This window comes from Protopterus annectens, chromosome 12.part0, assembly GCF_019279795.1.
Source record: "Protopterus annectens isolate FY-2018-M chromosome 12.part0, PAN1.0, whole genome shotgun sequence".
Lineage (NCBI taxonomy): Eukaryota > Metazoa > Chordata > Ceratodontiformes > Protopteridae > Protopterus > Protopterus annectens.
Window position 1 is genome coordinate 891,145,315 of NC_056746.1, and position 23,584 is coordinate 891,168,898.

Genomic DNA, 23,584 nt, shown 5'->3' on the forward strand with positions numbered 1-23,584 from the left:
ATTTCCTCATTACCATAGACATGGGATCATTATGTGTTAGACCAAAACCAAAAACAGAACTAGAATGTGTCATAGATCTGATTATTACTCATAGAGGAACACAGATGTGCACGGATGACCTTCTCAAGAAACTTAACAAAGGAAAGGTTTAAGACATGTCTGTAATTATCTGGATTATCATCATTGTCCAGTGTCTAAGAGGAGTAATCTATGTTTGCTTTAAAAGTGAGGAAAAGACTCTATTCATAAGGGAGAGTGTGATAGTCTAGTAAAGAACCAGACCCAATACATTCATGAAAAATCTTACAGGTTTAGTCGGACATTGATTTAATTTACAGGTGACTGAATGCATCCTAGAGATTAATGTAATAAGCTCTTTATAATCAGGGATGTCAAATTCAAACCAAGAACATGAAAGACCACTACAAGCATACCAGGATCAGCAATAGATCTGATAGAGGCAAGCTTAGAGGCAAAGCCTCTAGCAGCACATTCACATTCTTCGGAAGGCAAGACTTTTGGTTGGCAATGCAGAATGGACTACGAAGCCTACTCACCACCCGAAAGAGTACTGTTGGAAACTTTGCTGCTGTTGCTGCTGAGATTTCATGAGACAGAAATAAAAATTAATTTCAGGTTAAGCGTTGTCGCCTCACAGTAAGACGCTGTCCGGTTCGATTCTCAGCTAGACCGTCTTCTGCATGGAGACATGCTTGAATGGGCATACCTTTGTTGAAGGTTGTGTGTCAGGGCTGGTAACTCGGCACGTAAAAATCAACTACCAATCATTAGCGGATCGGAGTTCCGCTGTGGCGACCCCTAACCGGGAAAAGCCGAAAGACACAACAACAACAACCCTGGCATATAAGAAACCATAATGTTCATAATGTTGATAACAGAAGCCTGTCCTTCAGCATGCGAGTGCAGCACCACCTCCACTCCAACATTCATCCCGTTCATCTTAGATCATGGAGCTCTAGGTTGTACCATGGCTTATGTGCCACATGATGGAGAGAATGTAGGCAACTCAAGGCTCACAAAGCAAAAGAAAGTATCAAAACCTTACTATGAGCCTTGATATCAACATCAACAGCACTGAACATTGACAGATGCTGATAACAAGTAGAAACCAATGACTCCAATATTATATATGACTCAGGTTCGTACAAACTATCAAATTCTGTTCTGGGAGTGTCATCCTAGGTAGAGCCTCTATGCAGTAAATAATGCTATGATCAAACCATGTGACTGGGTGTGCCTCTAAATCACTTATAGACAAATCCAGTTGGAACACCAAGTTGAGCATCTCCAATATTTCATCAAATTTGGGTTCACTGGAAAGGGGGGTGGAAGAAGAGGAAGAAGAAGTAGAAGAAGAAAAAGAATGAGTCTGCATTCTCATCTGTGTCTGGGATAGGAAACTCCTGGGGTAGTCTATGTGCTTCCTATTGCACTGCTGCTTCCTTCTTTGCCTTGGAAGGAGCTTGTTTGAGGAGGACAACGCTGAGAACATCCCAGACCCACCAGAGACATCCTGAATAGGTATGTTAGCCCTTTTGCCCTGTCTGGAAAAGGGGTAGCTGGGTGTTTTTTTTCAGCACATATGAAGTCTGTGGATTGGCTGTGGGGTGCAACTGAAACAAATGGATAATCGGGGGACATGGTTTCAGATGACACCAATCTCAAGGTCTACAAATCTAAGATCCTGGTGACAGAAACAAAAGTTGTCACGGTTTGGACTGATCATGATCTCCTGATCCCCGCACTGGTCCAAACCACTGGAACCAAAGTCCCATTCTACCCTGATTCTATGAGGGTAGACATCAAGGGAAGGAAGGCTGACCTTTTTGATCTGATTATTGGAACAGAACATATTGGTACAGATATATCAGCCCTTATTCCCAAAGCTCAAGGCATCAGTATCCCCATCAATGATGTACTGGCCCTTTCAACAACAAGGGTGTTGACCCATGTGCCAGAATCTTATTAGAGTTGATGGACCTGTTGATATGGTGACTGTGGTTGGTAATTTAGCCTCAATGGGGCCACAGCCTGCAAAAGGCTTGATGAGTACAGGAAGCCCCTGCAAGTCATTTTACAATCAAAGGACCTTATCCAGTCGCAAGAATAGAAGGGGGAGTGAAATCTTGTTAAGGGATCTTCTGAGGATCTACAAGGTATGTTCTGTGCTACGTCCTTCATCAACACCTCCTTTATATCCAGGTCTAGAGCACTGTGATGACAGTAGATTAATCTAGAGGAAGTCAAAGGAGAAGAAGCGATATTATGTAACCTGTGCATCAGATACTGATAAAACACTCTATATCATTCATTTGGTGAGTTAATGTTCTGGAATAGCAGAAACAGGAATTCTACAAACCTTTTGTGTGGGGAGGGGCAGCTTCCTCTATCTATGTTTAAACACTTTGTGCAACTCTGAAGATTTTTGACATGGGAAAAGTCAACAGACAACTGATCCCCTGATCACTCTCTTCTTTATATCAAATTCCCTGTCTTGCGTTTCTCAGAAACAGGGTCTGACTTTTGAGGTAGATAATACTGAACACTTGTGTTTATCTGGACTGGGATCAGCCACTAGCCCCAGTGGGGTTAACTTTGAATCAAGCCCCATGTCCATTACTTGAATAGAGATGACAGGAACACCCTTTTAGCATTTTGCTAGAACAAGTCTACTTCACTTTTCTTTAATTGCACTCTTTCTAAATAACTTGCATAGCTTACATTAATTACAAAAATGTTCTTTCTAGATAGAGTTACAGCACAAAAAATGTAATTACAATAGTTATATTTACTTAAAGATCTGTCTTGCTTGTTTTCAATTCTAAAAGCTGGAAGAAAAGAAAAATACAACACCAAGTAGCAAATACAGAGCAGCCTCTAGTAATGAAGTGTCAAAAAATGGTGAATAAGCACACAAATGTGCTAAATCGCCAAGAACTTCAGGAAGATCACTACAAAAAAATGTAATCAGCACTGTTCCTAAAAAATGCTGTTGCCTACACTAGGTTTTCTAGAAAATCACCAACACAAGACAAGCAAATCCAGCTAACTTAATGCAAATTTCTTGGTGTTCAATGTGCGCTAAGATGGGGAGGGAAGAGAGAAGGAACTGCAGCCATAAAGAAAAAAAAAAAAAAAAAAAAAAAAGGAACAGACAAAAAAGCCCCTGAGTTCATCTAGTTCCTCTTCTTTTTCAGTGTAGCATAAAATGATACCCACAAAATAATTTCAAGTAAGTGCCTATTACTGCAACCTCTAAACCACAGAGGCTCATGATCGAGCTCCTGAGTGTAAGCAGATTGAGCCCACAATACTGATTTGAACATTAACTTTGGAAAAACTAAATGTATGAGTTTGAACAGGGAAAATTAAAATATGAAAATTTAATTGAGGATAGGGTGATTGAGGAACTGATAACCTTAAAAATGTTGGGGTATGGGTAAACACAAATTTTACTTTTGAACATTACATGGATCAGTTTGTAAAAGATTGTCACATATCTTTACAGGTTGTGTCAAAATACATTAAGTAAAGGAGGTTATGAAGTTTGAGGTAATGAAAACCATTTATCTGAACTTACTTAGACTTAACAAAGAATTTGGACAGCATCCCTGGTTCTCCTTTAAAAATCCCAGATCAATAGGTTAGAAAGTGTCCAAAGAAAGTCCAATAAACGATTTCAAAACATGGGGAAAAATCTTATGAATCTAGATTGAATGACATATATCTCCTCTCTACATTTTATAGACATGTTAGAGGTGATCTTATCCTAGTCTGCAAGGCAACAAGGGTTTAATTCTTACAAGAATGCCTGGGTTTAAGGAAGACACACATCTTGAATCAGGTCAAGCTATTAAGACATTTCACAAAGTACAACAAAATCTTTACTGATTTTTTGAAAAAGGTGATATAGATCTGGAAATCAGTGAGTGTCTTTTTAAGTTTTACAAATGTTTGGGGTAAGACAATTTAGAACTTGACAGACTGAAACGGACATGATGCCCATGCCTTGTATTGTATTGTATTGTATTGTATACAGTAGTAAATGGAGCACTCACTGATTATGCTCCAAAACTAGTAAAACGATAAGCTTATTATGCATTTCACTGAATCAGGGAAGTACATAAGTTTTGTAATGCACTTTTCAGAGCGGTTCTGCTCTAGTCTTGTACTACTGCGCACACAGCAGCCACCACAGAACTGCAATGGAAAGCTCTAACAGTTTAAAAAAGTGTAATGTACATCTTCCTGTACAAAAAAAAAAAAAAAAGAATCATGGCAGCATGAAGTGATGTTAGGCTAAAAACAGATACACTTCACATCTGGGCACGGTCCATGTAACAGTTCTTGGTGTGTTTCAACTATGAAGTACTTTGCAGTTTTACACTTTTTTCTCTGTAAATCACAGTGCCTAAAGTTCAGTACATTACAATGAATTATGCTTGAATGACTCAATCATAATCTTTTTTTTAATACTTGGACAAGGATTAGCTGCCCAAAAAACATTGCCATTGGTGTAGTAGTGTGATACAGTTTTTTTTAATTATTTACTTTATGATGCAGTTTTACGGTAACACTTGTCTGTGTGACAGCATGACAGTGGATTGATACCCAAGAACCTGACAACACGGAGGATTAGGATCAGGTCTCCAGCCATAACCAACTTGTAATGTGTTTGACACATGGATATGAAGAAGCTCACCGTGGGAGCAAATTAAATCTTAAGTACTGATTCTTACTGTTCCATGGAGCTTCAGCTACTCTGATGTACCACTAGTTAAAGAAAGAAGTGTAGGAGCACAAAATATTTTACAAATGTGAAAGCTGTAAATCCCTCACTGCTGCCCACAAACACACTGATGCAAAATGCCCCTCTGACAGACTAAAATTTTAAAAGCTGTTCAACACTTCAGTATGTTTTTTTGTGTGACAGTGAGAAGTGTTTTACAGCTTTTAGGGCTGTTTTGGCTCCACAACGCTTTCCTGTGGTGACCACTGTGTATGCTGTAACAAGGGACTCAAACATTGCAGCACTAAAAGCCATCTGACATCAGAAATGGGCATAACAAGCTTTTCTTTTTACTAATCACAGACCATAATCATCATGCTCCATGTATTACAGGCTTATTATAGTTAAGAGTCTTAATTACTAGTTTATTTGTTTATTTACCTGTTTACTTATGTGCTTGTTTACTTATTTACTTACTTATTCTTTGTTAACTGGGTAACTGGACTAGCCTTTGATCACTTTCATCCACAACCCGGACGTAAGAGCGTAACACTTTCCTAAATTACATATTAGTGATTGTATGGATGTAAGAAGGTCATTACTTTCTCATTTTAGGAGCATATAACCTCCTAATACTTCCTTCTAAATTATTTCAAATGTGTCTGTTTTTTAAACCATTCCAAACAAATGCCTGCAAACACCACCCTCTAAATAATTAGTGTCTAATACTACCCTCTAAATCTAGTGGAAAAAAGTATGGCTGAGTGAAGAGCTTGATACAACTGCTCTCAAACACAATTCTTTCTCTTACCTTCTCAGTCCATACCTATAATCTTTCCTCAGTACAATTTACAGTAAATCCTCCGAGCTTCATTATGTCCAACATCATTATGTACACAACAACTAAACCCCTAAACAACTACTAAAACCACAAGGTACAACGGATAACCTGTGTTATACATAGATAAGCAAACTCAAAATTGGCTTACTAGCCAACAACACTACAACCCTACACCATTATACTATGGAAAAAGAAGCAACAACCAGTCCAGACAGATCATGAAGCAAAGTCAAAAGTTACAAACACTATCTGTACAAAGTATTCGAATAAGTAATCTTACTTTTCGTCTTCTATCCTTCTAAGCAGCTACCAGTTTTATTTAATAAAACATACTATTATTATCATCACACTTCCACCTAAGGCCGTAACCTAATAACATCTAATACTACAAAAATAAACACCTATGTATTCAGATGTAATACAACTGACTATTAATATAAAAGTAAGCAACAAAATAAAAACATACAAAAAACAGATTCAAACATTATTACAATAATCATTCATTTATCATAGTGACTCACTATATTTAGTATATGCTGCTAAATTTTGGAACTCTATACCCCTAAATCTCTGAACTGAACCAAATCATAACATTTTTCTTTTATAAACTTAAGCTATAGCTTGTTTCTGCCTGGACCTGATACTCTCGTTATGGGCTTCTCCATTATACTACTCGCTCTGTACCATGCATTCGACTCCTTTCTCTGTTTTTCTAATGCAATGTCCTTTCTGTCAAATCACCTCCTCCCTTTCCTACATTTCAATTACACCCACAGCATTTCTAGCCTACACTAACCTATACACCACTCTCAGAGTAATAACAAGGGAAATTACCACTACACTGGGTCGCCCTCAAATCAAACCTAAGGAGCAGGAGAGGAAAAAAAAAGATCTCCAGACTGAAGAGTAAAAAAGAGCTCCTTGGTCCTTTAGATGAACTTATTTACACAGCTGCAGTTGTTTAAATGAATGCGTGGCAATAATGCTACGGAATACTAATGGCAACCACAGCTGCAGTTGTTTAAATGAATGCGTGGCAATAATGCTACGGAATACTAATGGCAATCACAGCTGCAGTTGTTTAAATGAATGCGTGGCAATAATGCTACGGAATACTAATGGCTATTGCAGATTCCAGATCTTCGCTTCCAAATTGTCGTCCATGTCCCCCTAACAGCATGAACCTAAGGGCAGCCGCCCCTTCACCCCATGGTATTGTTCTGGCCATCCTATCTAGCATAATACTACTGTATGCTCTGTTCTCCTTTTACTGGAAATACTATAAAAGTCTGTTCCCCATCCAGTACATACTATAATGATCTATATAATACTTGCAGAAATCTTATACTTACTATGTCTTGTTACCTCAGGCTTGTGTTCTTGTAAATATTATATTCTCTATATGCAATACTTTATCAGAACTATCATATTACACAATGTAAAATGTAATTGAGAACTGGATATTGTTTCACTGCAACAAATCTGTTCTTGCAGTATTATATACCATTCAGACCATGTGACGTCTTTTATATTATATCTGATTTTATATTTTATGTTTTATGTATTATGTTTTATGTTTATGGAGCTTTTCTCTTTGGGCATTGACTGAAAGGGGCTTTGGCTACAAACAAATGAAATAAATAAATTGATATCTACATGCCAACATAAAGCTAAAAAAATCACTTCTACCTTTTTTGAGCAATACTAATACTCCTTTCTTGAACAATCCTACTGGAATAAGATATGTTAGAGAAATACCTGTAGAATTCAAAACAAAATAACAGACCTGCACTCCAGACATAATCACAATAACTTAGAACTTTCACTTATATTAGACAATAGATGAAAAAATAGTACCTTCTAGCTATACCGCACAGCTATTATACAATCTGTAATGATCATACTCCCAAATGAGCTGATGGTGTAGTCACTATATAATCCAAAACATTTAACCTTCCCAAGCACCCTATACAAATACCAAGCATTAAAAACACATAAAACCTAGTATGTACACATCATCAACAAATAAAAATCAATATGTACAGTAATAATGTATATACCTCCCACTGAAGATAAGGCAGCCTCTGAGGAAATCATATTCGGGATAACTAGAAAATATCTTTTGAAGGAATAATCCTAGGTGACCTTAATATTGATTGTCCCAAGAGTCCTGAAAAGACTACTCCTCACAGTATCTGTCTGAATGAATTAACAAAACTTGTACATGCCACCACAAGAACAGATAAAATTACTGCAAAGGAAAGTATTCTGGTTTGATATTAACAACAGACACCAGCAAAATTACCCCACAGGAATTATGACAGGCCCCATTAATAATCATAACTCAGTCTATACAATGTGGTAGCATAGCAAAATTCATAGAAGCATCCACTATAAAATAGAAATGCAAACAAAACTCATTGAGGAAACCATCTTGTCTTTCTATAAGCACAGCAATAGAAACCACTACAAATACTTCTTTTAGATGACATAGTAAGTCACTACGACAAACCTTTCCTCACCATACAGATTTCCTGGACCCCTCAATGATCTGTATCACAGCTCACTGTAGAAATAAAACAGCTAATAAACAGTAGACATTACGCATTGAAAAGGTGTCATCTAGAAAAAAAAATCTGCAACAATAACAGCACTTGCAAAACGTAATTAAAGTACTAACCTAAAGGCTAAACAAAACTATTGCACTAGTATACAGGAACTCCAGAATAAAGTTCAACAACATTTTTGTTCGGCAATCAATGATCTTATACAACCTGGTAAAAATCCCAACTCTGCCCTTTCACAATAGAAACAGACTGCAGCTTTAATTCATACTGTATAAATGCAGCCTGCTTCCTTAATAAATCTAGCACACTAAATAAGACAGTATTTCATATAGGCAGTGTCAAGCCTGCCTTCTCTTCTACCACAATTCTAAACACCACAATCAAAAAAGTTACTAAAAAACATAAACCTGCCTCTCTTGTAGCTGATATCTTACCAGTGCAGCATCTCAAAATAGCTGCAGAAGACATTGCATACCCAATATCTATACTATAGTTTCAGTCCCCAAACTCTGGAAACAATTATACATTAATCCCTTAGTTAAACATGACAAATATCTTGAATTAGCAAACTACAGGCCTATATCCATCTTGTACCCTGTATCCAAAATACTTGAAAATGTGTCTAGCTTCAATTGACAGTTACTTAACAACTCACAGGTTACTTTTCAAAACACAACACTGATTTAGGCCAGGCCACATCACATAAACTATCTGTAAACTCTATCCATGAAAGATGAAATCATGGTGAAATTCTTGCATCTCTACTTCCAGACCTATCAAAAGGATTTGATACTACAAAGGTAGGACAAGATGGGTTACTATTTACATGATATATAAGCCAAACAAAGCAACAAATAATACAAACATATAATTTTCTATTCCCCTACTTGAACTCAGTGAATACTTATCTTGTTCATTTTTCATTGATTTTACTTATAATAATTTAAGTAATTTATTAACAAATTCAACAAGGTATCATTCATCAGAGGTCAGACTCAAATGTAACAAATTAACATCATAGATAATAGCAGTAACAATAGAGTGTTTTGAAAAAAAATGCTGTCATGGAGACTAATGCCTTCTTCAGTTGAAGTATGATTTAGAAATGTCATGTATATCCTGGTTAAATAATAGTAGCAAGCTCTTAGTACAAATGTCATTATTCTGTCTAAATATAGTTGATATCAGTTATGGCAGGTATCATAGCTACGAGTGCTGTTTGATCAATCCTGATATGGTGTGTGTGGATGCAGCTGTGTCTGGCAGCTAGTACAAATGTCATTATTATTCTGTCTAAACATAGTTAATATCAATTATGGCAGGTATCATAGCTTCGAGTGCTGTTTGATTAAGCTTGACATGGTGTGTGTAGACGCAGCTGTGTCTGGCAGCTGTTGTATGTTGCCGTTTTTGTCTCCGGGAAGCTGTAGGTTGCAGCTTGTGATCGAGGTTTACTGACGCTTGTGTATTAGGAAGAGGCATTTGGCGTTTTAGCCTGGATCCAGGGGAAGGGGGTAGATAAAACTGTGATTTGGGAATATTTTGGCAGAGAATAGTTTATTTATACATCTGCTGAGTGAGAGGTGGGAAGGCTGGAAGAATGTGTTATCTCTTGTTGTGGCGGCCTATTGGGAGATTTTTTTTTTTTTATCTGTTTGCTCCCCGTGCTTTTCCTGGCTGTTGCCTCGCTGAAAGGGAGGGAGTTTAGGCTTGAAGTTGCAGTGAAGTGAAGCTTTGCTTCAGGTGCAATGAAGTTTTTGGCTAAAAAAAAAATAAAGGGGCTGTTTTAAACCACATGTACACATATTGATGGTCTCCCAACACTTCGTTAGCTTATTAAATTGATTCTTGATAAAAAAAAAAAATAAATAAATAATAAGTGCAATTTTATATTTAAAATGTACTTTGGTCCAAACACATTAAGGACTTACATAAGAGTGGAAGTCTGAGTTATTCTGAAAGACTAAGAGCACTTGGTCTTGTGCAGTACCCTTTGCAGTGGTCTTGGAGGTGAGCTTGCTCAGAAGTGTTGAGCATATGGGGATAGCTGATTCTAGGGTGTTTGGGGTTGCTGGGAACTGCTAGAGAGTCATCAGATTTCCTTCGTGGAAATATCTGTGGGAATGGAAGGTGTGTTGAGTGGTTCACTGGCAGAGTGGCCACTGAATGGAACAGGCTGGTAAAATGGAACAGGACAAATATTGATTTGGATATTTTAAGAACAGCCTGGAAGCACATCACATGAACTAGTGAATGGTATTCTGGCAAAACTGGATGGGCATTGTTGCCTGTGCTTGAAGTATTGATATGTGTGTATGTAAGGATGGAAATATACTTATATCAAATAAGAAACTAGAAGGGTCTCATAACTTAAAGTCTATGGACTGTATAAACATGTTTGGAAGGAGCCAATAATAAGAATAAGCATTACAGCTTGTGGTCTTTCAAATAATTAAGCAACACCCAAAAAAAAAAAAAAAAAAAAAACACAATAGTTATGTAATGAATGATTTTAGTAAATCTAGACATAAAATATATAATCATCACAGAAGATGAAGCAGTAAAGACAGGATTTAATAACATGGGCTTGTGTATAATAACACTACTGTCTTAACTTGTCATAAATGATCTACACTACACTGAACATCAAGGGGAAGCATGATGATTTTCTTATATAAGTAAATATGCATAACAAATCATGTAATTGCTTTAACTTGAATTGTGATTTTGTAACCCATCTTGACCATACATAATACTTAATCTGTTACCAAGCTAACTAATGTTTTATACATGACATCAAACTGACAACGTTGTTCATGGGAAACAATAGAAGCCTGAAAAAGGAATGTCACAGAATGTAACAATCACATTCTGAACAAATAGTATTAAATTGACAATAATCACTCAGTTTAACCTTTGCTGATTATACAAAATAGAATGTTGCCATTTAAATCTAAAAACTTTCAGTATATGCCATAAAATGGCACTTTATGAATATGGAAAGGGAAGTTGTAATCATTAATCACAGTAAGTGAATTTGTTGTTTTTAACCTATAATTTCACTCATTTTATAATAAGAAATGATAGATATGAAAATCCTTATGTGTAGGAAATGGGGGGAAGAGGGATGCACTGATAATTAAAATGCACAACTTTCATCAATGTTCACATAAAACAAACTTGATGCTTTACATAAGTTAGCAACAAACAAAAGTGATTACTTAAATGCTGGCAAACAATGAAATATAACTTCTGATATATCCAGTAAAATACATTGTATTATAAACATTAGGTATAAATATTATTACCTTCTATTTATATTAAGTAATAGGTTTTGAAAAACTTCATCAATAAGAGTGAATATGTTAAATAACTGTGTGCTTTAATCTTTTATTGAGGTTTTTTTATATGATACATCCTACTTTACTATGATTGAATTGCTTGTCGTCTATCTTTCATGTAAATATTAATTGCTTATACAATAAGTAGACATTTATATTGCATTCAGATTCTGTCTAACCTATAATAGTACTATATCTGTTCAAAATAATATAAATATTGCTTATTCCTATTACAAATATTCTCCATATGATAATTCAATTTATGGAGCTCAGATGTGCTGGATTGTCAAGGTATGAGTGATAATCTGATGGACTTAGGTTTATCCATCAGATTAGGAATGATTTTTATTCCATGGCTAGTCCGGATCTTAGTTTTGTTAACATTTATTAATTTAAATTTGTTATTTCACAAAAACATTTTTAGTATGCCTGACCAAAACATTACTTTATTGGTCAACACTCAAAGTATAAAACTGGTAATTTCCTTTAAAAGCTCAAACATATACCTTATAGTTATCAGAGGAAAATGTTTAATAATCACAATAAAACAAAAACTATATAGTCTAAATAACCCAAGATGGATTTAACTTTACTATCTTTAAATACCAATGGCTTAAACAATCCTAGCAATAGATCAAATCTACTGAAATATTTAAAACTGAACAAGCATAAATTGTCTTCCTTCAAGAAACTCATTTCAAAACAAATGACAATTACAAATGGAATCCTAAGGAATATATGATATTGGCACAATCCACTTATAAGACAAAGACAAAAGGAGTAACAATTTTATGGAAAACAAATGTGATTAACCCAGAAATCATGTATAAGTATGAAGATAAAGAAGGCCTTATGGTATTAGTAACAGTTAAATATAGTAACAGAATATGGACCCTAGCCAATCTATACTGGTTCCCAGGCATTGGAACAGGAACTGTTAAAAAACACTTGGATTTCATTTCCAATAATTATAAAGACAACTTAATATTAGGAGAAGATTTTAACTGTATATTTGATATTTCTTAAACTACAACTAAAAGACCGCTGTGTACATCTGCTCTATCAAAAGCTTTAAACAAGTGGGTAGAATCATTTCATCTTGTAGATACTTTCACATTTAAAGAAGGTAAATCTTTGTTGTTTTCCCATCAAGATCACAGATTTGGTACCCAAACTAGAATAGATAAAATATTTGCTGCCCATGACTTACACTCTAAAATCATTAATTTCTCAATCACTCCCTGCCCCTTTTCAGAACACAATTCATTGATACTAAAACTTCAACATGGGTACAAACCATTAATCTTTAACTCCAAAATTCCAGCATATATAACTAAAATTAAAGAGTTCAAACCCTGGTTATTATCTGAATTATAGTTCTTAGATATTAATTATACCACAGAGATAAATAAAATAATGCTATGGGACTCATTAAAAGCTTACATATATGGTAAAACCCTAACTTGGTATAAAAAAAATCAGAGAATACCATTCTGAATTATTAGATCTACAATACAAACCTTTGTCAGTAAAAGCTGAAAAAATGAAAATCATTTGGAGATGAAAAAGAAAGTAAAAGTATTAAACAATAAATACAACAAAGGTCTAACACACAAAACTAGTTTAGCTTTAGAAAAACAAAAAATTAATACCTTGGCTACTTCTCCAAAATATCTGCATAATTTATCCACAAGAATCAAAATACAATCAAAAGCTAATAACATTAAAAGTATCTTCCATGAAAAGAAAGGGAAAATGTCTTGGATATAAGTGACATTCTTGATGCCTATAGAAATCACTATATGGAACATTTCCAAAAAGAAAATATACATATTGATCAATTAAATCGAGTTGAAAAATGTTCTAATATAAATAAACTCAGAAAAATTAAAACTAGATTTGCAAGCACCCATATTCTACAAAGAAATTACAGATACAATAAAAGAGGGTAAAAATAATAAAGCTCCAGGTATAGCTGGCATAACTATGGAAATATATAAATGTTTTTCTTCAAAGATACTATCCCTCTTCCATAAAACTCTATTAGAAATTCAGTCAGAAGCCCTAATACCACCCTCTTGGAGATATTCCTTAATCACACCAATCCTAAAGGAAAACAAATCCTCAAACCTCTGTACCTCATATTGACCTATATCATTATTAAATAATGACTATAAGATACTTATGATAATATTAACTAACAGAACCACTATCAAAAACAATGAATAATGATCAAACTGGAGTTATATATCATAGACACACACACATGACAATATTAAAAGGATAATTTCTCTTATAGACTATGTTAAGAAAGAAAATAAAGAAACTCATAATTGGCTTAGATATAGAGACAGCCTTTGATTCCCTAAATTGGGTCTATTTATTCAACATCCTAATGCTATTTAAATTTCCTGCATACTTTGTTCATCTCCTAAAGAATATATATACAAATAATTTAGCGTATGTCAAGTTAGGTCCTTTTACCTCTGAATCTATACATATAACAAAAGGCACTAAACAAGGATGTCTCATGTCACTGATTCTATTTGCTCTCGCTATTGAAATATTGGCAGATTAAATTTGTAACAATATAAAAATCAATGGCATAGATGTTTATGAACAATACAGTTCTAAAGCAATGCTATTTGCTGATGTCATATTACTAACATTATATAATACAAAAGAGACATTAGAAGAATTAAATATATTAATTGACAAATTTCACATGACTTCAGGACTCCATTTCAATAAATCAAAATCAAAATTTTTATTTTTAAATAAAAAAAATACTGCAGACTAAGGAGGATTGCATCATAGGGAAACAAGAATCTACCTTAAAATATCTAGGAACTGAGTTATGCAAGGATAATAATGAATTAGTCTCAATAAACTACAATAATATCATCAATACAATTAAAATCTCTGTGGAAAAATGGAACAAAATAATATTAACATTTGAAGATAGACTACAGTTAATAAAAATGGTTTTACTGCCCAAGATCCTACATATAGCCTTGGCAATACAACTGTTATCAGAAAGGAATATACTTAAATAAATTCATGCCTAATAAAACTGTTATGGTTTCCCAAAAGAAACAGAATAGCTTTAATACATCATATCAGACCATGGAAACAGGGGGGATCATATATAAAAGCATAAATATCTAAAACAATCTCAGATTGGATAAGTCCAAATTACTCTGCAAACTGGAAAGAATTACTAACTGTAACATCAATGAATGAATTTGATTTGCAAAAAAATTTCAAATAACAGATAAAAACAATTTGCCATGGTACATATTTTGTATTAGTATGCAATATAACATAACTAAACCCACTAAAACTCGTATGATTAATTATTACATTGGCTCATTTAGGAAAATTATTAATGCAAATACAGATTTAAAAATCTGGTTCGATTTTTTAACACCATTTATAGTCACACACAAAGAACTTTCCACATAAAATATATAGATAAATTATTAATTCCTGGGAACAGAAAGGATTTGTTTGTTGGCTTCAATGAATCAAAGAACTAAAAGTTTTAGATATGCAAGAAATAAAAACAACATACAAAATTCCACAGCAGGACTGGCTAACTTTACAGAGTATTCTATTATAGTCACAAGGTTTAAGTAGAATAATTAACAATTCTTCATTTAAAGAAATACCTAAATTTCCGAAATACATATATGAAATCATATATAATGACTTTGACATGGGAAACAGTATTTCAAAATTTTACAAAATATTGATAAACTATAAAACAATACCCAAAACTTCATATTGGTAATATGTAACAAATGAACACTCAATACAGTTAACTGAAGATATTAAAACTAATATCTTGTTATCGATAAAATATACATCCTTTACACAATACTGGAAAGTTTTTAATTGGAAATGCTTGCACAGAGCATTCTTAACCCCAGACCGAATCAGTAAAATTAGTTTTTCCATAAAAGGAAAATGTTGGAGATGTGAGCAAGTACACAATTCAGACTGGAACCACATTTTCTTTGACTGTGTTAAAATTAAGCCATTTTGGAATGGTATTAATAACTTTCTACAAGCTTTATTTAATGAATCAATTTATTTAACTAAAGCTCTTGTATTATTAAATGTGAACGAAGGTCCTCATTTGAATAGGTCAAACATGTATCTAGTATGGACTATACTTGCAATTTCAAGGAAGTGCATAATAAGAAGATGGAATACAAACACAATACCAACTTTAGAAGACTTCTACAGCCTACTGAAGACCACAGCATAATTGGAAATTAAAATTAAAGAACTAAGAATTTATTCAAAGCCATTTATCAACAACCCTTGGGGGAAAAGTCTTATTGTTGATTGACACTATACAATAATTGATCAGACACTCTGATAATGGATTGGACATACTTATAAAGTAACTGTATACATTAAGATCTGTTATAGTGTCAGGCAAATGTAAATAATGTACATAGTTATTTAAGATGTTATGTATAAATACTATAGAATTCATTCAAATGTATTTGAAAAATAAAAAAAAATTTGGGAAAAAAAAAGGATTTGATACTGTTTCATACCCCATACTACTACTTAGAGTTAAGGAACTGGGCCTCAACAGCAATACAACTGACAGCTTTGAAAGTTATCTTTGTTGGAGAACAAGCTGTCAGCTTCATAACAAATAACAGCAGGTGGGACACAACGTTAAACATCAAATCTTTACTCTTTAATGTAGTCATAAATAAAATTCATGCAGCACTCACCCAACAAATCTAATCCAGCATGTAGGCACCTCATCACTAATATTTGCAACCTCTTCAATGAAACAGCTACAAAAACAGAAAGAGGGCTTGAGTCCTAAATCCAGATCACACTAAACATGTTATTTACACTTCTAACTCAAAAATTAAACTACCATGACTTCACATTCCTATCATTCAATAATACTAGCAATGTCAGTGGTGCAACAGGTAGCACACTTGCCTTTATTACAGAAGGCTGTGGGTTCTATTCCTACACCAAGTAGATCAATTGCTGACACTGCAGTGTAGCATAGGAAGGGGGTGATGCAATACTGACTGTACCATCCTACAGATGAGACATTAAACTGAGACCCCATCTGCTTGACTTGGTGGAAGCTCAGGGGGATGTAAAAGATATCATGACACCTACTGTAAAGAGTAGGGGAAGTTCCCTGTTGTCCTGGCCAAATTTACCCTATTAGTATAAATACCACCTCAGGTCTCCCCTGAAAAGAGGCTACTAGCCTAGTGGGACTCACCCACTCAGCAAAGGATAAATAAATAAATACTAGATCTGGGCTAGTACATAATGCAGACTACTGGAAACATTAACTGACCTGAATTTTTGATCAACTCATCCAACGCATACTTCAGAAAAAAAACATAATCTAGGGCTTCTTTACAATGTCAAGCCTTTCCTAACATCACAAGCATTTAAAAGCATTTAAGACTATAGCACTCACCTAACTATTCCCAAGACTCAGCTATGCCTCATCAATTTTCACTAATCTACAGTCCTGCCAGCTAGCCAAACTGGACCAAAAATATAATAAAACTATAAAGTTTGCAAGAAATCACTTTAACAGTTAACACAGAGAATTAAGGCTACACGTTGTTAACAAGCTGGTTCCTGTTGTCCAGGGTTTGATCATTCAGCCTTCATTTGCCTACTGTTTGACTCTGAGGAAGTAACTTAACTAGCCAGTGCTAGGCACAATGAGAAATTGATCTAGGCTTCTCAGTGGTCTCCTTGACAACATGCCCAATAGCTACACATGAACAGAGCACATAACTGTTTTGCACTACAGGCCCTTCACTGGTTGCAGTTATGTCATTTGTTGGCTTAAACTTACTTTAAGGTTGCCAGAAACATCCTTTATAGTTTCAAAGGTTCATAGGTGAATACTAGGCTAACTGCCCCGCAAGGCCCTTTTAAGCCTAGTCAATAACCTGAGGTCAGAATCAAACCAGTAATTTGTGTCTATAAGGTGAGGACATTAACCATTATGCTAAACCCACCAGATTATACTTAAGAAAAATGCCCTGCCAACAGACAGTTACACAAGTACTGGTATATACTCTACAGACAACTGTATTTACTAAACAAATACTTAATATGCATAGCAAAATCTAAAAGTCACAATGGTGACTAGCTATACTCTGTATATGTTGCTACACTTTGAAACACAGTCCCAACAAATATCAGTACAATTCCATTCAATTTACAACTGAAAATCTCAGTGACAACTTATTGATCAATAAAATGGCTGCACCTTTCTACCAAATCCAATCACTAAGCCCACTTCCTTTAGAGTCAAATATTTACACACACACACACACACACACACACACACACACACACACACACACACACACACACACACACACACACTGTTAAATAATGCTGTATGCTGTAGAGATATATGTGGGCTTAACACACTGAATGATCTATATAGTGTATATAGAATAATGATTATTTACTAAGTTAAATTACCTATTTTTTTATTTTACTTTTAATTTGCTGAATGAAGAAGAGCCCTGATCTCAAGGACCCAATTTTAGTCTCAGATCAAAAAATACTTTGCTGTTAAAATTGTTTATTGTACTTGTAACTCATGCTGTCTGTACAAATGTATGTAATGTGGCGCTTCTGACATTTAAATCCACTGAAAATTGGCTTTGTCCACGGGTTCATAGGATGATATTAGGCTATTTGCCCAGAGGCCCTTAAAAGCCTAGCCAAGAATTTCACCTATGTTCCCACAAAGTCAGCACCTGTTTCCCCTGTCCAGCAGGGACACAGGTAGGATCACAGGGGTGTATTTTCTGTTTCCCATCATGTTATCCAGGTTCCTCTTCAAAAAAGGTACTCTGCTTGACATGGAGAGGGAGTCTATTCCACAGATGGAGTATCCTTTGGGACACAAATCTATCCCACCAACAAGTTCTATTAATGTCACAGACCAGAGTGGAGTCTGACTTATGGATATGCCGCAACTCCATTAAGGCTGGGTCTGAGATGGCCTTGTATGTCAGACACAGGTCACCTCTGAGCAGTCTGTATAAAACTGAGTAGAGGGACAGGGCTTTTAGCCTATCTATACAGGATAAGTGTTTGAGACCCTGGATTTTTCTGGCCAGGAACCTCTGTGGTCTGTCCAATTGCAGCAAGAGGTTGGCAAGGTACATGCCGAAGGGGGCACTGTACTCGATAATGGGACTGATAAGGGAGGAGTACAGGGACATTATGACCTCCTAGTTCCTGGGCAAAATACCCTTACTTATGAGGTGGGACATGTAGAAAGCCTTCAGTACAACAGAGGCAAAGTGGTGGTCAAAAGTCAGGTTACTATCAACTTGGGTGCCCAAGTTCCTCATGACTGATTTTGTGCTTAGTACGGTGTTATTAATGTGATAATTAGTGGAGATGCCATTTTGCCAAAGGAGATAATGATGCATTTCTTGGTATTCAGTTTGAGGACATGGTTCTGGCACCAGTCATTAGTTTGTGTAAGGCCTTCCTGGAGGATGTTCACATCACTAGGGGAATTGACAGTGCCCAGCTTGCAGTCATCTGCAAATTTGGTCAGCCACAGACCACTGGTTTTGGCTTGCATCTCAGAAAAATATATCCCAAACAGTAGAAGCCCCAAGACCGATCCTTGGGGTACACCGCTCATTACGGGTCTACTACTAGAGGTGGCTTCCCCTATTTTGACTGAGTGGGTTCTATCAGTGAGCCAGTTAGCTACCCATGTGGTAAAATAAGGACTGATGTCTAGATGGGAGAGTTTGTCTATTATGCTCAGGTGGAGAATAGTGTCGAAGGCTTTGGCTAGGTCAAGGTAGGTGGTGTGCACCATCTTCCCCTCATCCATGGCTTTGGTGACTGTTTTGAAGAAGTCAACCAAGTTTAACAGGCATGATCCCCCTTTGACAAAATCAAACTATATGGGGTCAAACGTTTGGAGGTTGCCAATATCCTTATTTATAAGGTCCATGATAATGCGTTCCATGGCCTTGCAGATCAGGCTAGTTAGGCTGATGGGCCTATAATTGCCTGGGTCAGTGGATGCTCCACCTTTGTGTAGAGGGGATGACAATGGTTGTCCTCCATTCATCGGGATGAAGCCAGTGGTCAGGGTTTGGCTGAATAGGGTACCTAATGGAGCTGAGAGCTCATGCCTGAGTTCATGTAGGATACAGCCAGGGATGTTATCAGGTCCCAGGGAGACTGTATTTTTTGCCTTTGGGAAGGCATTGAAGACCTGCTCCAGGTGATGAGGGGAGGGGGGCAGGTGCTGGGGATGCCCTGGTTTACTGATGGGGGGACAGGGGGTTGAAGTTTTCACTGAACCTGTCTGCCAGCAGGTTGGCTATATCTACAGCATTTGTGTATGTGGTGTTCTTGACCACCAGTTCAGATTTGCGTGTTTCTTTTGAGATTGCTGATGTATGTGAAGAAGGCCTTGTGATTGTCTTTAGTGGATGTGGCCAATGTGGACTCCAAGTTAGCCTTAGAGGATTTCAGCAGTGACTCTATTTGCTTGTTCAGACAAAGGAGAGATTGCTTTCAACTTGGTGGCTGCTCCTTCCTGGCCCTCGACAGCAATTTTTTCCTCTTAGTATAGAGTTTGTTTATTGGTTAGTGGGTCTGGACTTGGGGACTTACCATTTTTAATAGTAATATGCCTCTTTAATTTGGTCACCTGATGTTAAACAACTTTTATCACAAGTAAATATTTTGCGCCTAAGGCTACTCCCGTAGTATTGCATAATAAACCAGAATGCTTCATCCACAACTCTGCTTTGGAAGCACTAATCTCCATACTAGCTCTATAATTTGATGTGACATAGTTTATCTGAAGGCTGTGCTCTAAATCTTTATATGTATGCACCCATTTTAAACAATAAAATGAAACTGTTTACCTGTCAGTATATTCTATATTTCAATGCCTCTTTCACCAAAATCTCCTTATATGACCAGGGGTTCAGTACAAACTTCTATAACAATATCATCAAGTTGGAAAGTATGTTCTCTATAAAAACAGGTAACTGAGTTGGTTAGTGCATTCAATGACACAGTTTTAAATACTGGGACATATACAAAGACCTGAATATTTAAAATATAGATTTTTCAGTGGTTATCTCTGTATCAACAGTTACACCCCTGCACTTTAGAAGCATGAGGTTGTTGTGGTGATTAAACAGTTCGATTGGTGCACAGTTGCAAGACTGGTTGAGAACTGTCTGGAAATGCTAAACTCATTGAATTTTGTGAAGTATGCTGAAACTTTATAATAGTTCATTTCTAGTCCAAGATACTGAAGCACATTTCTTTGAAACTTAACTGGTTGAATGAATTTGATTTTAATCTGCAGATGGTCAAAGCATGTGTGTGGGAAACATATTATATGACACCAGTGAAGTAATACAAAGTATACAGCTTCAGGTTTGGTCCTTGGTTGTTGACATACAGTATATCTGGGTAACATGAGAAGTATTTAGTTTTTGTATGGATATTTGTTTAACACTGTATTTAAGAATATTTGTTACCGTGAGCATTTATTACAAAGCTGTTGCTTGTTTTCTTGATGCCTACTTCAGTTTTTACAGCAGTATTTAATTAAATTTTCATCAAGTTATTGGAAATGTACTGTTTCTTCAAATTGTAGCAAAATCTATAACTTAACAGTGTAAGAAACTTCTCTGTGTGGAAGATTTTCAGTCCATATATTTCTAGTTAATCACTGTATATAATCAGATCAGACAATAGTAGTAGAAGTAGCGAACGTAAACTCGTCAAGTCAAAAAGTAATAATAGAAAATATATAATTCTACAGCATTACTAAGTATTCGAAAGTAATCCAAGCAAGGCAGGCAGTCTGTTTCCAGTCGAAAATCCTTTATTAAGTACACAGACAAGCGATCCAAGTAAAACAAAAATAGAGTAATAATTTCCTCACAAGCTTTCTAAATATATATATACTTTTATCAGGCATGGGAGTGGTTTATTGTGCTGTAAAACAAAGTGTTATTGGTACACATGTTAAATTCACATCCCTTCCCCCATCAGTGTGACATTCGAGCTGGTCCTGCCCTACCTAGTAACTGTCATAATAATATATAGCCCTAATGTACTTTAATGGTACATCTTATTTAACCAAATTATTAAATAGATTATTAAGTCTGTGATTTTATATATGTCTGTGATTTTATATACAAGGCAATATACTACATGGCTGGAAATATATAAACCTTAGTTCATTTTGCGATCAAAAATTATATATAAATATATACATATACATTTTGCATGTAAAAATCAGTTTCTATTTTCATAACCTATTGTTAACAAAGATCGCTTTCGTCCTTCTAGACTTCTTCAGGTCTGTGTACAAGAACCCTAAAAACCTATATAATTGTATAATTAGTTAGTATTGTTATTACCATCATTTTGAATAAAGTTGAAAAAAAAATATATATGATGATGGAAGCAAAATATACACTTAAATTTTAAATGATTTAAAATGGTATTTAAAACCAATTTGTAGAAAAAAATAAAATAAAATACAATTAGTCATGTAAACAATGTGGCAATTTTCTAAGTTCCAGTGCACTTTTAATTGAACAGTAGTAGTTTAGTCCAGGCTTTCTAAAAGAGTTTAGCTTTAATTGCCACATAAGTTCATGTTTCTCCAGAATATTCGGGATGTCTCCTTCAAGATCATCCATGTCTATGCAATCCAGGATCTGGAACTTAAAACCTATGTGTCTTTTATGTAGAGAAAGGTGTTTGGCTAGTGCATTATTTTTACATCCAGAGCGGATTTCTGACAGATGACATGAAATCCTTAGCTTGAGTTTATTTACAGTCTTGCCCACATAGAATGCATCACATTCATTGCACTGTGCCCTGTAAATTACTTTTTTTTTGTGTTACAGTCGCCCCCTGCACTGGTTTTAATGATCTTCTTTAAATAAGGGCAATAAAAACTATCACCTTGCTGTATAAATATACAAAATGTACAATTAGTTTCACATCTTTTAGTGCTTTTTTCACATGGTCTAGGTTTAAATTCAACAAAACTTCTAATATTCCTGGCCTTCCTATAAACAAATGATGGGGCTTCACCAAAGATGTTAATCAGAAAAGGGTTTCCTGTGACAATGTCCCAGTTTTCTTCAATAATATTTTTGATACTGTGATAATCCTAAAACTTAAAAACTAAATTGCTACGTGGGAGTAAAACCCCTTAAATGGAGGGTGTGCCACATCCCACTAGTTATTATTACAAATCCATCTCCACCTCTTTCATATTAATTTAAATACACCCCACCCCTTTAATTATTATTCTACCTCTGCCCCACCCTTTTTAATTATTATTCTAACATTGTAAAGACAGAGGACCATGAGCAAACAAATGACTGCACTCACTTCAAATTACACAGTGTGTAGGCTCAGAATGACAAAGTAGGGTGTAGGTATAAAGTTCTCAACAGTAAAGGGCAATGAATGGGCTTCCCTTCTCAAATTACGTTTATTCTAAGTTTCAATCTTGGTACTAGTATTGTCAGCAAAATTTTTTTCCTGCAAATTTTTTCAGTTATTTGTACATTTCAGTCAAATGTGTTTGCTTTAGATAAAAGTGCTTCTATAAAATGAACAAGTACCTTGCCTATTGCATGGCCCCTTTCAATAACATATTCTCTGGAAACATGCTCCCTGATTTATATACAGTAAGATTGTATACTTTGAGGTACAAGGAATGCGTGACCCTATGTTTGAAAACAAAATGGACAGTAGCACGACTCATAAAACACACACACAATACAGGCCCGCAGCACGCTTGTGATACAAGCCCTGTGGTATAGAGGATCACAACCTATCAGAATTATTCACTTATTGTAAATACATTTGAGAGCCATGGTGCCAAAATGTAGCTTGTTGGAGCATTACAACAAATAAGCAGTAGTGTGAAGGGAATAAAGCATCCCAAAGAGCCATACATGTTAAATTTGTAACTTGAATTTTGGTTCACCTCTCAGTCCTCACCCTTTTACCTTTGAGA

The 23,584-nt window shown here is 35.4% G+C and overlaps 1 protein-coding gene across 9 annotated transcripts in view; it reads right to left on the minus strand.

The window, feature by feature from the left end:
• Positions 1-23,584, minus strand: part of SULF2 (sulfatase 2) — a 1,739,722-nt gene that overhangs the window by 809,530 nt on the left and 906,608 nt on the right. For 6 of the 9 annotated variants that reach the window (XM_044089924.1, XM_044089923.1, XM_044089925.1 and 3 more), the window contains one exon: positions 16,257-16,322. The exons of the other annotated variants lie outside the window; for them this stretch is intronic. In XM_044089924.1, coding sequence (XP_043945859.1) covers positions 16,257-16,290 — 34 coding nt within the window. In that variant the 5' untranslated portion in view covers positions 16,291-16,322. The remainder of the gene's footprint in view (positions 1-16,256; positions 16,323-23,584) is intronic. 9 annotated transcript variants of the gene reach the window in all.